Source organism: Planococcus citri, chromosome 2, assembly GCF_950023065.1.
Source record: "Planococcus citri chromosome 2, ihPlaCitr1.1, whole genome shotgun sequence".
NCBI classification, from domain to species: Eukaryota; Metazoa; Arthropoda; class Insecta; order Hemiptera; family Pseudococcidae; genus Planococcus; species Planococcus citri.
The window spans coordinates 57,301,538-57,315,417 of NC_088678.1; the positions used below are offsets into that span (position 1 = coordinate 57,301,538).

Consider the following 13,880-nt stretch of genomic DNA (forward strand, 5'->3'; position numbering starts at 1 on the left):
GTTGAAAAAAAGATTCAGAATATGTAAAATTTTCAATTTTAAAAAGTTCAGAGTTGAACTTTTTGTGGGGCTCAATTTTTAAATGTGTGTCAAATTCGAGGGTTACAATTTAATAATAGATAGATAAAAAAAAAATTCGACAAGTAGGTAAATCCTTCCACATTGAATGGAATTAAACATTTCGTTCTATTCTAGAACTTTGGTATCCTGGAAGCTGCATGCACGTCCTCCTTAATTTTGGCGACACATTTGGAAAAAAAATTAAATAGACCATCATAATGCCACATCGTTTGTTACCTACATAGACAGTGTTGATTTCGAATTTCAACTCATATTTTTTATGAGCCTCCCCCCCCCAATTTTCACAAAAGCCCTCAAACTACAAAAATCTTTTTTAAAAAAATCGTGACCTATAATTTATTGCACTCTTATAGGGCCCCTAATTTCGAATTTCAATTTGCTTTTCTCGTATAACAGCCTCCTCAGTCCAATAAAAAGCCCCAAAAATTAATACAATGTGACTCTTTTCCGATGACACCAGTCTCAAAACGATTTTTTCAAATGATATGATGACGGTTTGTCGAAAGCAGCCGTGACCACTTCTGAAATTCAACAGAATTAAGAACGCGAGATCACACCATTTTTTTTCAACTTTATGAAATTTAAAGCAAAATTGAGCGGTAAAATAGACTCTTGGCTCATTTACTTTGAAATCCCAACAATGCCAAAGGTGATACTAATTTTTAAATTTTTTGTTTGCAGGCTTATTTGTGGGACATTGAAAAAACGAACTTTCCTGTCCTCATTAATATTTGAACCTTGAGTCTGTACTTTTTGGCATAAATAAAAGAAAAATAGGAAATTTTTGCTTACCGCATCGTTAATGAAATTGACATCTGGAATTGGGTCCGAGGTCCAAGTCTGTTAACAAAAAAGTCGACACAAATTAATAAATTAAATAAAAACATAATGTTGATTCAATACAGTGATCATTTAAATAATCTAGGCGCAAGATGAAAATTTTTTTACCATCGCTCCAGTACACCCCCATTTCCTATTTAATAAAACTTCAAACGTAAAAAAAAATCATCCCATCTAAAACTTTTCGAAACATCCTGTTAGTTTTCAAAACAAAACACTAAACAGCGAAAAGGGAAAGCGAAAAAATGTAAAGGAAATACTGGCAAGCTACAAAAAAAACAGGAAAAAAGGATGACACTGATAAAGGTCAGAGATAAGGCTTTAGAAAATTAACACCATACTTGGGAGTAAATTTGTTAGTTACACATTACACTAATGATCGTGTTTTCAGAACAGCATAACGAAAAAGCAGTATACAGGAGTAGGTAAAGAGGGCATTTACATTCTCTTATCATTTAATAAAATCTTCTTAATTAAAAATGCCCGCTGTTGTGGAGCAGTTTTTATGGTCTTTTAATGACGCTTTTTACTTTCTTCGACGCTTTCTTCCACATTCTTATGAGACAGATTTGCCGCAGGGTTTTTTATGAAAATAAATACAAGTAGCCGGAAGAGTGCCGCCTCCCTTGTCCCAGTTTCTTCAACGAAATAAGAAAATCTCTTCCGACAACGGACCTCTTGAGCGTCGTCGTCTCGTTGTGGTTATTTGTATGTATTTGATGAAGAGATTATTCTTATTTGAGAAGATTTTATTAAACCGTCAGAAACGAGATTATTCTGTGGGATTAAAATTTACTTTTTAAAAGTATAATTTTTCTTAACCCGCGCGGTTCAACATTTTTCAGTCACATAATTACACGGCGTATAATTAACGTCGATATTTACCCGTCGAATAGCTGTAAGTATAACGACGACGAGATCGCCATATTTCGTGAATTTTCATAGAAAACATTTTCAAATAAGAAGGGTGGCCGGGTCAGGTATATCTCGAGCCCTTATTTTACGCTTACAAAGGGATGTGATATTTTTTCACAAGATACGAAGCGCCGAGCGCGCGGCATAACATTTTCATAGTATTTTTTCATTGTGTACGCAAAAGTACGAGTACTTGTGTCGTCATCATCGTCGAGACCGCCGACGACGTCAAGGTTAAAATACTCGCGGTCTTTCATCGCCCTAAGAATAATAAGAGCACTTGCTAAATACCCGTGTTTGCTTACACTCATGTCGCGAGTACATTTTTCACATTCGTGTTCCCCCCTTCTTCCCTTTTTTTTGTCTTCGTCTCGCATGTACGAAAACAATTTCAAGTTTACGATGGAAATTACCGTATCTCTGTACAATGAAGCGTAAAATTAGTACTCTGCATCGATTACACTTTTACCCTTGAGAAAAAAAAATGCAAGCTTTTGTAAGTACATTGTACATTCTTGATATTAATTTTCTCCGCGGTTGCGACCCATTCTTACTGTTTGTAATTTGTATCTTTAACTTAAGAACGTATATTTATCTTCGCGGCAGTCGTGTTTGCGAATTACAATTGTATTTCACACGAAAGTAAAAAGTACACTGTAATTTTTTTAGGTACCTAGGCTCTATTTATTTTCTAAGTAGGGCATAGGGTGAAGGGTTTGGAGTTTGGAGTTGACACATCGCTAGTGGATTAACCAACCATAGGTTTAAATTCGAACTGTTATTAGTGTAACATTTTTGATATAAGATAAGTACGTATCAAGACCAAATTAGGTTCATTTCAGATGAAATTGCTCGATTAAAAAAACAGGGATTGAAAACGATTGCTTTGAAAACAAGAAAAACTTTTTTCCCCAAACCGGTATCGATATACTTACAGAATAACTTTTCGTGTAATATTCATAACCCATTGTTTTGAAATTTTATTTCAATTAAAATTATATTAGCAAGGGGTCTGTGGGGTGGTAATTCTCAGGGATTATTCAGGGGACCACCCTTGACAATTTTTTATCATAAAAGCTTTGGTAGCCAAAAATGTTTTTATTTTTCCTTATTTGCTTCCACTATAACATTTCTTTGATTTTTTTGGCTACAAAATTGACCAGGCTACTGCAAAATCTAATGTAAATTCTGCTACAACAGCAGCAGTCTACATAAAAATATTATATTGGTACAATTTCGTTGAAAAAAAAACATGGTAATTTTTATAGGTCAAGTTTTTACTACACAACATACGTGGTATTTTTAAAAAGTAAAACACACACAAACCCATATACAGTTAGCGGAAAACCACTCAAGGACAACAGTAATGATTTTATTTTTACATTCTTTCTCTCTTTCTTTGCGCATCTGAACTATTATCAATAAATTTTTAGAATAGTAAAATATGTAGCACACATACATCTATTTCCTATAATAAACAATATAAAAATCTATTGGCGACATGGCTTCTGTATTTTATAGACGTTAACTTACCCATACTATACCGTGTACCTATTGCTTTGGGCTTTAATGGAAATACGTAGATATAGTCCTCGTTTCATCAAATAATAATCATCTATACTTACATTACTTGGGTCTGTATCGACTGACGTATGTATTTCTACATTTTAAAGCTGTCGTAAATGAAGTAATGACATAATTGTTTTAGGATTATATTTCGGAATTTTTGTAGTATTTTTTATGACGAGATCGTAAAACTAAGGATGAATTGGAACGCAATTTTTTATCCGTATGCTGCAGCAAGGGTTTGACAAAAAAGTAGGCATAGAAAATAAGTACAACTTACTTTTTTTTACACCAGAACAAGTTAGACACCTATTAGGTCTACAAATTCTAGAAATATATCGATATTCATGGGTATTTCGTTAAAATTGGCGTTCATGAATGAAAATATACCTACTCGTAAGTTGGAAAAGATAGGGGTTAAAAACACCGATTTACGTACAGGCGCGGACCAGGTCGGTTGAAGGCCCCTGACGGATGCACCGAATGGGCTCTTAAAATTTTCTTCCCTCCCGGATTCTTTCTCCTGCTGTTTTTTTTCTCAGGTTCGGATACGAGTACTTGAATGCAAGTTGTATGTACGATAATAATTATTTTTTCAATTTTTTAAATTCTTTTTTGCTTAAATAAGTCGATCTGACAGGAAAAAATTGGAGTTGTTTTTGCGGGGGGAGGAGGGTGAAGTGAAGTGGTGATGGGGAGGTGTTGACTGAAAATTTGCTGAGTGGTATGTGAAAATAAATGCCAATTTTGTCTAATAAAATGAGTTTCAAACTGGGATTTTTTTAGTCTAGATATAAGAATTGGCCCCAGCAAAGCAAGGGAAAAAGTTTTCAAAAATTCGGGTTTCGAGAGGTGAAAAGAATGTTTAAATTAGAATTTGAATGATGAGTTTTTTAAAATGTCAATTTTCAAAATGAAAAATAAAAATAGATCCGTGTGAAGCGAGGGCAGGCCTTTCATCCAATTTTTTTCCCAAGAAAGTAATTTTGTGAACGAAAAAGCTCGAATAGTAACCAAAATGTAATTGAAAAGTAACTAAAAAGTAACTGAAAAGTAGACAAAAAAGTGACAAAATGCGAGCAAAACATTTCAATACTGAAAAAAATCACAAAAAAAAACAAAATATAGGTGTTCCAAATTGAAATGTATTAGATTTTTAACAGTTGAACTATACCCATATTCAAAAAAGGAGACTGAAACAACCCAGGAAACTACCTTGGAATAAGCCTACTAAATGCTGCTTACAAAATACATACGTGCAAAGATGTTAGGGAGAAGAATCAAGAGCTATGCAAAGCCAATAATATTGGAATGCCAAAATGGATTTCGAAAGGGAAGATCATGAATAGACGGAGCATACACAAGAAATCTGCTGATGGAGAAGAGACAAGAGTATAACCTAGAAACCCACATGTGCTTCATTGATCTGGAGAAGGCGTATGATTGAGTAAGAAGGAATAAGTTGTTTGAAATCCTGAGGAAAATAGAAGTGAACAAACAAATAGTACGCTTAGGTAATTGAAGAATCAACGCGTACCCTTATGACGAATTGGGTATTTGGGCTAACATCCTTTATGTTGGTGTTGCCTCTATCGTGTTGATGACGTATCTCATGGAAATTTATTTTCGAGCTTCCACTAGTAGTTTCCCGTTGCTTACTAGTGACATCTACACAAGCACCTTGGAGCTAGCCGGGTAGTTTAGAGACCCTGAGCTCCTCAGTGTTGACCTCTATAGACGCTCGAACCAGTTTCAGCGTTTTGATTCTGCTAACAGATGGCGTGTATTATCTGTTAGCTAGGCTAATAACTGGTAGTCCCCTGGTACTTGGCGTGTAATGTTGATAATTGCACGAAAGATTTTTAATTACACGCACAAGCTTGCCTCTGTAGCTGGGTTTGAACCGGGTACCTCGTGAACAGAGGACTGCGGCTGTACCTACTATGCCACCGAGTGACTTGAAGAAATATACAGGGATAATAATTATAATAAGAGTAAGATCTGGAAACATGTCAGAAGCAAAGAAGACAGGAAGAGGAGTAAGACAGGGATTCCCAAGGTTATGTAGCCTGTTCAACATCTACTTTGACAACATGATTAAAGAATGACTGAAAACTAAGCCAAAAGGGCTACACATCAATGACACCCATGTCAATACCCTGCCATTCGCGATGATCAGCTGGTCTTTGCTGACAACAAAGATGACTTGCAGAGAACAATGCACAACCTTCAGAAAGTAGCAGATAAATATGTACGGGATGAGAATCTCGTTGTCAAAAACAAAGGTGATGGCCTTTGAGGGGAAAGAGCCAATGCGCAGTAAGATTGCTGTAAATGGACTGCCAGTAGAACAAGTTAGTAGCTTTAAATATCTCGGGTGCAAGCTATCTTATGAAGGAGAGGTTGATGCACAATTTAAGATCAACAAATTCCTGAGAGTAAGCAGGGTGATAAACCAAGCCATCCCTCCAAGAAAAGTCAGAGCTGAAACTCAAATGAGAATCTACAATATGCTGGCAAGACCAATGCTGCTGTATGGAAGCAAAACATGGATGATGAGAAAGGATATAAAAAGTAGAGTAGGTAACCACAGCAGAAATGAGATTCATGCCAGCCACGGTAGGATATACTAGACATGATAGGAAAAGGAATGAAGACATCCTAAAAGAGTTAGGAGCAGAGCCAATCATTGGATGGGTGAAAGATTACAGAAAGAAATGGCGAAGACACATTGATAGAATGTCTGACAAACAGTCCCCCCGAAAAGTCAAAGAATAGGTACACTCCAACTGGGTGGAGGAGCAGAGGAAGACTGAAGAAAAAACTTGATGACACATCAGTGAGCAATTCTTCTACAGTTTCCCAGACAGGCTGAACACCTCACCAGGTCAAAGTTCAATGATAATGCAGATGATGATGATGATGATCTATTTTGAAACTTTTTGATAATTTTTGGCAGGAAAGTTAGGATTCTGCCAATTTCTGACAAAAAGGACAATTCTTGGAAAAATAAAATGAGACTGACTTTTAACAAAAGGATTTTGACAATTTTATCAAAAAGGACGTACTTCGGCAATTTCTGGAAAATACCCAAACTGATCTTATAGGTACTGGTACTTACATAATTTTCAAGAAAAAAAATTTTATAACAAAAATTAGATAATTTTAGCAAAAAGCTGCAATTTTTTAGTATAAGAAATTAAGTACCTTACCTACAGTACATATTTTCGCAATTTTTTTTTCAAAAAGTGAGATTTTTTAATTTGCGAAATGGCGGGATTTTTAATTTTTTAGGTATCTATTAATTTCTAGGAATGGGGGAATGGGTAGGTACCTCTTGAATTTTTTTGTCAAAAAGTGATAATTCTTGGCAAGAAATTTGATCTAACCAAATCTGTTCAAATGTGATCAGGCCCAATTTTCTTCCCCTATAGAAAATCGGATTTTGCATTTTGTTTTTTGAAAAATCATATTTTCAGCTTCTGGACACAGAAAATGATTTAAAGTTTCGTAAATAAATCTCACTCAAAATTTGAATATTTGTTCATTGAAAACTTACGATATTTCAACCCCAGTCACGAATTCTGATTGGTAAAATCTCCCAATTGTATCGTTCTTCGCCATTCTTTACATTACCTAACTAATCCAAGAAGAAAAGAGAGAGAGAAAAAAACTAAGTAGGTAAGAAATTTCGTAATCATATTTCAGTCATGCAGACGATAATACTATAAAACTGTTCTCATCAAGCCAGCAAATTCTGTGCAGTTATTTTGCATTTCAAATGTTGGCTGTGCAACTTACAGTCAGACTCGACTCATGAATAAGGGTAAAAATTAACCAGAGCGGCGAAACTTTGCACGTAGCCTGGTATTATAAGCGGAGAAAAGGACAGTATACTACTATACGCGGATGAAAATTCAAATAGTATTCAACTCATTTGCAGCAGAACGATCTCGGCGATGTTGGCAGTTGGTGAAATAACTTTAATAGAATCAAATAGGCGTAATTTTTTAATTACATTCGAAAAGATGTTTCGTTCGCTGCTGTAGTAAGATGAGAAAATGCTCGAATACTACGAGATGCGAGAAAACAAACGTGTACGAGTGAAATTCGCGTAAGTATAATTCAATCGCTCGCGCTAAAATTTACCACTATGAGAGTCGATTTAATTAGCGACAAATACGCTTCGACGATGGAATGATGGAAACATTGAAAAATGCTTGTTCGTCGACAGCGACGGTGACCTATAAACGCGACATTTGACAGTTTTAATTACAACTGCCAAGTGGAAACATGTAGTATAGTATCACATTTAGAATCCGCAATCCTCATTCGAATAGATTGAATTTGTCAAAGACTTGCCACACAGAGAAGATGAAACGAATGGGAACGTATTTTTCAATTTTTTTTCTTCGTCTTTTTTTTTCTCGAGGTAAACTGGTAATTATGGGAAATAGTTGCGGAAAATTTAGGACGACGACGAAAAAACCATAACCATCTTATTACGGTTCGTTGATGTTTTAAAGACACATTTATATATAGTGCTACGATGGAATGTCATAAGGTAAACGTTATTGTTACAACTGTGTAAGTACTACATAGGTACCTATTTCGTAAAACTACACGATGACGATGTTTCGCTATCGTAGTAAGAGAGCAGGAAAAAACACACTAGTAAAAGCTACGTCGAGGAAAAAAAACACACACAAAAACAACGAAACTTGATAAAACTTGTAACGAAATTTCTACCATCAAAAAGTAAAAAATAAAATCTGGCGCTTTCGAATGACACGTGTTTTACGTGGCGTGGGGTCGTGAAAATTCGAATTTCGCCGGCCTTCCGTTCAGACCCACAGGGAGATAAAGTTTGAAAGAAAAAAAAAGGTTATTTTCGAAAATGATGTTCTCGTTCTCCGTTCTGGTAACTTTCTCACTTTCTCGGTACTTACCACCGTTACGAAAACTTTCTCAGGCAACACCTGTACCAGTGTGAGCTGCAAGAATTTACATTTGTTAACAATTCAAGCTGAAAGACGTAACGAGGTACTTAAATCAGACCCTCCTGTCGCAAGTTTTTCCTAAATTTTCTATTTCCGTTTCGCGTCTCGGTCGCGATCGCGAGTCCCGGACGCGTCCCTTATGGCTGACATTCTCGTCCTCGCGCTATATAGCTTTCCCGATTGGCTAATACTTTTTTAATATTTGCATAATTTAATTTATTTTCCAACTTATCCGTTTCCTTTTCTTTCAGATTTCTTTTTTATTTCATTATTTTTAATTTTTAGCGCGTTAATTTTCCACCAACACGTTCGAATAATGATCGTTGCATAAGTTTTCCCCTCACCTTATTCTTTTCAATTTATTCTCGAATAATTTTCCGCGACGTTTTCGCCCCATAAGTTTATGGCCTGAAAGTAAGGTGTGAAATGCAATGAGAGTTACGATTTAATTATAAAAAATTCGATAAACAGTGATCAAAATTTTTCAGTAGCGCTAAAAAAAAGGCCAAGAAACGGGATCATTTGAAATAAAGTTGCTTTAAACAACGTTTTAAATATTGTAAAAATTGTTTAAATGATGGAAATTTTCAAATGTGAGTAAAAATTGCTGAAATTCCATTTTTTGAGAAATATATCAAAAACAGAGTCTTCTAAAAAACTACCTAGAAAGAACTGATTTGCACGAAATTTCCTGGGAGAGGAGACTTCACACTAATTTTGTTTCTTTTCACTTCGCAAACAATCGACTCAAGTTAAATCTAGAAAACACCTCAAAACAAAGTCTGCATGTGAAGTAGTCGAATTTACGTTTGAAAAATCTAAGCACATCATTTCGAATGATACTTCCAGGTTTTAGGCTTACCGAGTTAACATTATGTTAATAGATTTGCATAACCAGTTCGCCGTAAATACGATTTGATATACCCATAGGTATTAGGTATGTGCGTAGGGTTGTTGCGGATCACGGAAATTTGATCCGAATCACGGATCACGAATCATTGAGAAATTTGTGATCCGGATTACGGATCAAAGATCTTCCGGGAAATTGTGATCCGGATCACGAATCACTCCAGAAAAAAGTGATCCGGATCAAATTTCACGGATCGTTTTTCGGATCATTTCAAGGAAATTGTACTAGGTACTAAATTAGTTTTTTTAAATTGAAGATTGAACAAAAACGTGAAAAAACGAAATAGTCTCCATTTTATTTTCAAAAAATTTGCAATAACACATTATACAGGGGTGGGGAAAAGTCAGCCTCAGCTTGAAAATTTGCAGAAATTGAAAAATGAAATTTTTACATTTCAAAAAATTTTAGTTTTTTGTCAATAAATCAAAAACTAAGCATCCTAGAGAAAAACTAATGAGACCATGTCGATTGGAAATTTAATTCTCTACAATTTTGGTCATGTGTAATTTTTTCGTAGGACGCTTCCTTTCGCCTCCAGATTGACTTTTATGAAACACAGTGTGCAAATTTTTCAAAAAATAATTTTCAAAAAGTTTTACTTGCGGTTTTTTGTCAAAAAATCAAAAACTAGGCATCCTAGCGAAAAACCAATGACATTACGTCGATTTTACCTACATCAATATCCAACAAATTGAGTTCAACTCCATTAATTTTTAATAAAATCGAATTTTCAAAGCAAAAACATGCAGCAATGCAGCATTACTGGTGAAAAAAAAGGATCCGTGAAAAAATGATCTGCGGAAAATTTTGAATCGGATCATAGATCACGAATCCTTGTGGAATAATGATCCGGATCACGGATCACGATTCCTACTGCAGAAAATGATCCGGATCACGGATACAGATCACTCAAATGTGATCCGGATCACAACAACCCTGGTAGGTACCTTAGTTCCAACACTTCATAACCCACAAGCAAAAACATTTTCAGAACTCATATGTATAAACTGATTTTAATGAAGTTTTAATAGAATTGTTGCAAACAAAAAATTCTATCATTTCATAATAGATAATCAGTTTAATTTTTGTAATGAAATTTATTTTTCTTGTAGGTTACTAGGTGTTAGAATTAGGGTATCGACAAACGTAGTACTCCACGTCTTGATGTGAATTTTGTGAGGTTTCTATTGAGATAAGAATATTTATACCACCTGCTGTGAGGTTTTGGAACATTTTTTATTGAAAATTTCATTTTTTGCTCCCCTCCCTCCTTATTGTGTTACAAGTTTGTATTTTCCATTGTATTTTAAGGTGTCTAACGTTATTCCTGCTAGTCCTGCTAAAGTGCTGCTTTTTGCTGATGAGTCCTGCAAGTCCTAGAATTGTCCTGCTTTTTATCACTTTTCATCAAACGTTCTGCTTTTTTCTGCGTTTTTCCAATCAGACTTCAAATTACTTATCAAATTAATTTCTCCTTTTTCCGGAATTTTGAAAAAAAAACTTAGGTATATTGTTCAATTTCAAGGAATGTTCAAAGTTTGAATCAGAAAAATAAACTCCTCCCTGCATAAAGAGACTTTTTTTTTTACTTCTCCAAACATGAATTTTTGAAAGCTTTCGGTCTCACTTCACTTGGGCTCGTTTGTTTTTCTTTTTCTATTTTGAATTTTTCAAAAAAAATTGCAATTCGAATTTTAAAATTTTAAAGCGAATTAAGAAACATCTTGTACCTAATAAGTGACTCATCACACATGAAAAAACTCGATTTTTATGTACCTCGAAACACTGATTTTCAAGAACTTTGGCCCTCGCTTCGTCAGGGCCAGTTCGCTTATCTTTTCCGTAATTAAAAAATTCCATACTTGGAGGTGAAATAAAAATTTTTATGCGTTATTTGAATTACTAAGCAAAACTATACCTCTCAAATGACAAAATTGTTATTTTATCTCTTACTCATTTATGGCATACTTTTTTCCCAGATGGTCGTTCAAGTTTTTCATTAAATTTTAGTATATTTTTGAAAAATTTGTTACGTTGAAACAAAATTTTTTATCCGCACCAAGTTATATTTTTGAAATGAACACTCATAATTGACACAATGGGGTTTAGGAAACAACATAATAATGCTTAATGGTGGCAAATATGTGCTTGGGATTGATGCACCAAGCTCAAGTTTTTACCAGCGAAGTATTAGAAGGCTAATTCCACTTTCTGCTGTTGTCATTGTGTGATAATTTTTCTTCTATGGGGCTTCGGAATCGTTTATGATGATAAGCAATTGGAAGATTGTTTTAAAAATTATTGAAAAGTTCACCTGTAGTTTTTCAATGAACTTTTTTACAATCAGAAGTATAAATTTTTGAAACTTTTCATTGATGGAGTTGAATCATTTTCAACTTTTTCCATTTTTTTTTTTTTGAGATATTATGAGCTGAAGTTGAAAAGTTACCAAGCCAATTGTCTGTCATGAAAAAAAAAATGATTTTTTTCTGGTTCATCCACAAGGCCACCGAAAGCTGAAGGGGCATCAGAAGCTCAGGGCGAACATCACTCGCCTCCATCTCAAGGGACGAACTAGAAGTTTTTTGAGGGGGAGGGGGGTGACTGAAAATTTACCGACTGATAGGGGGGGGGGATATAAATTTTTCTGAACTTCTAAACAGAAAAGGTGGATTTCAAAATTTTAATCTGAAGTTGAATCAGTGAAAAAAAGGCAATTTTGACGATTAATGTAGGTACAATCTACTCGTAATATAGGCTATATAATAGATATTATGACTTGACTATAAAAATTTGGGTTTTTAATTTTGGATTTTTGGAATCCTCAAATGTGGAATTTTTTCACAGGGAAGTACCCCAACTGTTCGTCGCCAATCTGTTCAAGCGTTTGCCTATATTTAGGTCCTCCTCAAAGGGTAACACTCTTCTGTATTTGGTTGATCTGACAGGAGCCTAGTTTAGAAATTGAAGGGGCAAATATGTACGCATTTTGAAAAATTCCATTTTTGACCGTAGTTTTTGGTATAGACAAACAAAACAGATTCTCTCACAAGACAGCATATCTCTGAAATTCAAGGTTCTACAGGCAAATCAATTTTCAAAGATGTCTTGTCTTTAGATGTCTTAAGATTTCTATAAACTATCCTGGCTCCTTCAATTTCAAAGTTGAACTATTTCACGAAATAAAATCTCGTTTTGAAAAGTTACACAAGAATTTACCTATACCTTCAAAATTAAAAAAAGTTCAACTTTTAAATATTTTGAACAATTTGAAAAGATTTAGTCTACAATGTACAAATATTTGCAAAATATGGTTGCCCGTAGCACCTTCAGTTTTAGAAATAGATAATTTTGTCAAAGAACCTTTTTTGTTCGTATCAAAAAATCATGCCAGAATTCGTGGTCAAAAATAGGATTTTCTAAAATCGATGAACTTCTGCCCCTTCAATTTCCTTTTGAAAATTCTTATTTCGAGAGACACAAAAACGATGTTTTTTATAACTGTTTATTTGTCTGGCTTTTAGAATTGTACGAGAATTTGAATGATGTTTACCAAGGAAGTTTTGAAGTCGAATTTTGAAAAAGATAAGACAGCAGGCTCGAGTGAACTGAGGGCAAAAGCTTTCAAAAATGTACGAGTATACTATTTCGAGTATTCGAGAGACATAAAAACGATGTTTTTTATATGAGTAAGTTTATTTTTTTGGATTTTATGATTTTAGAATTTAAATGTGTTTCAAGTAGGTGAATTTCAAAGTAAAAAAGAAAGAAAAACAAAGCCCGAGCGGAGTAAGGGCAAAAGCTTTGAGATCTTTTCAGTGGTCTTATGTAATAAAAACAACACATTTCCTATCTAGACCTCTAGAGGGGTGAAGGGCTCTCAATTTTAATCCTACATTTGCAATATAGACTATTGCAAAACTTTGAAGTTACGTCTCATTTCCATTGGAAAATCAACTTGAAAAAATTTCGTCAAATAGGCATAGTTAGCATTTTTTTTTTTTACAAATTCAAAGTTAGTTTAGCAGTTTTACTTGAATTTTGCTCGTTATTCACGATACATCGAACAATTTCTACTCAATTTTTTCAATTCACAAAAACTGAAAAAGGAATTTGTATTTTTTTCTAATTGTAAGTATCAAAAAACCTCAAATTTATTATTTTGACGATTCTTGTTTCTGGAGCGAAAAAAATTTTAAAATCAGTCGGACGTTTTTATCTAGTGTATCCAACATTCCGCATATTTTTATTTCTCGACATTACCTATTGGCATGAAAAAATTCGAGTTGAAAAAATTATTGTATACGCGGTATCTGTCTGATGGAATTAAGACTATAGTTTAGAATTAAGCCAAAATGAAAACACAATATCATAGATGGCTGGTTTTCATTATAGCGGTTTCCAGAACGAAATCATATAAGTATGTATAATTTACAACGCAGAATAATACCAACGACGCGACATTTTTCTATTTCAAAAAATACTTAACCCCATAAATTGTACAAATCTTAAATAGCTTTAAACAGCACTCGGTAAAAGTACACTGCCATCGTTGCCAAAACCTCTTT

At 34.3% G+C, this 13,880-nt stretch overlaps 1 protein-coding gene across 3 annotated transcripts in view; it reads right to left on the reverse strand.

The window, feature by feature from the left end:
• Positions 1-13,880, reverse strand: part of nolo (no long nerve cord) — a 136,439-nt gene that overhangs the window by 47,181 nt on the left and 75,378 nt on the right. For all 3 annotated transcript variants that reach the window (XM_065351579.1, XM_065351576.1, XM_065351577.1), the window contains exon 3: positions 874-921. In XM_065351579.1, the coding sequence (XP_065207651.1) occupies positions 874-921 (48 nt within the window). The remainder of the gene's footprint in view (positions 1-873; positions 922-13,880) is intronic.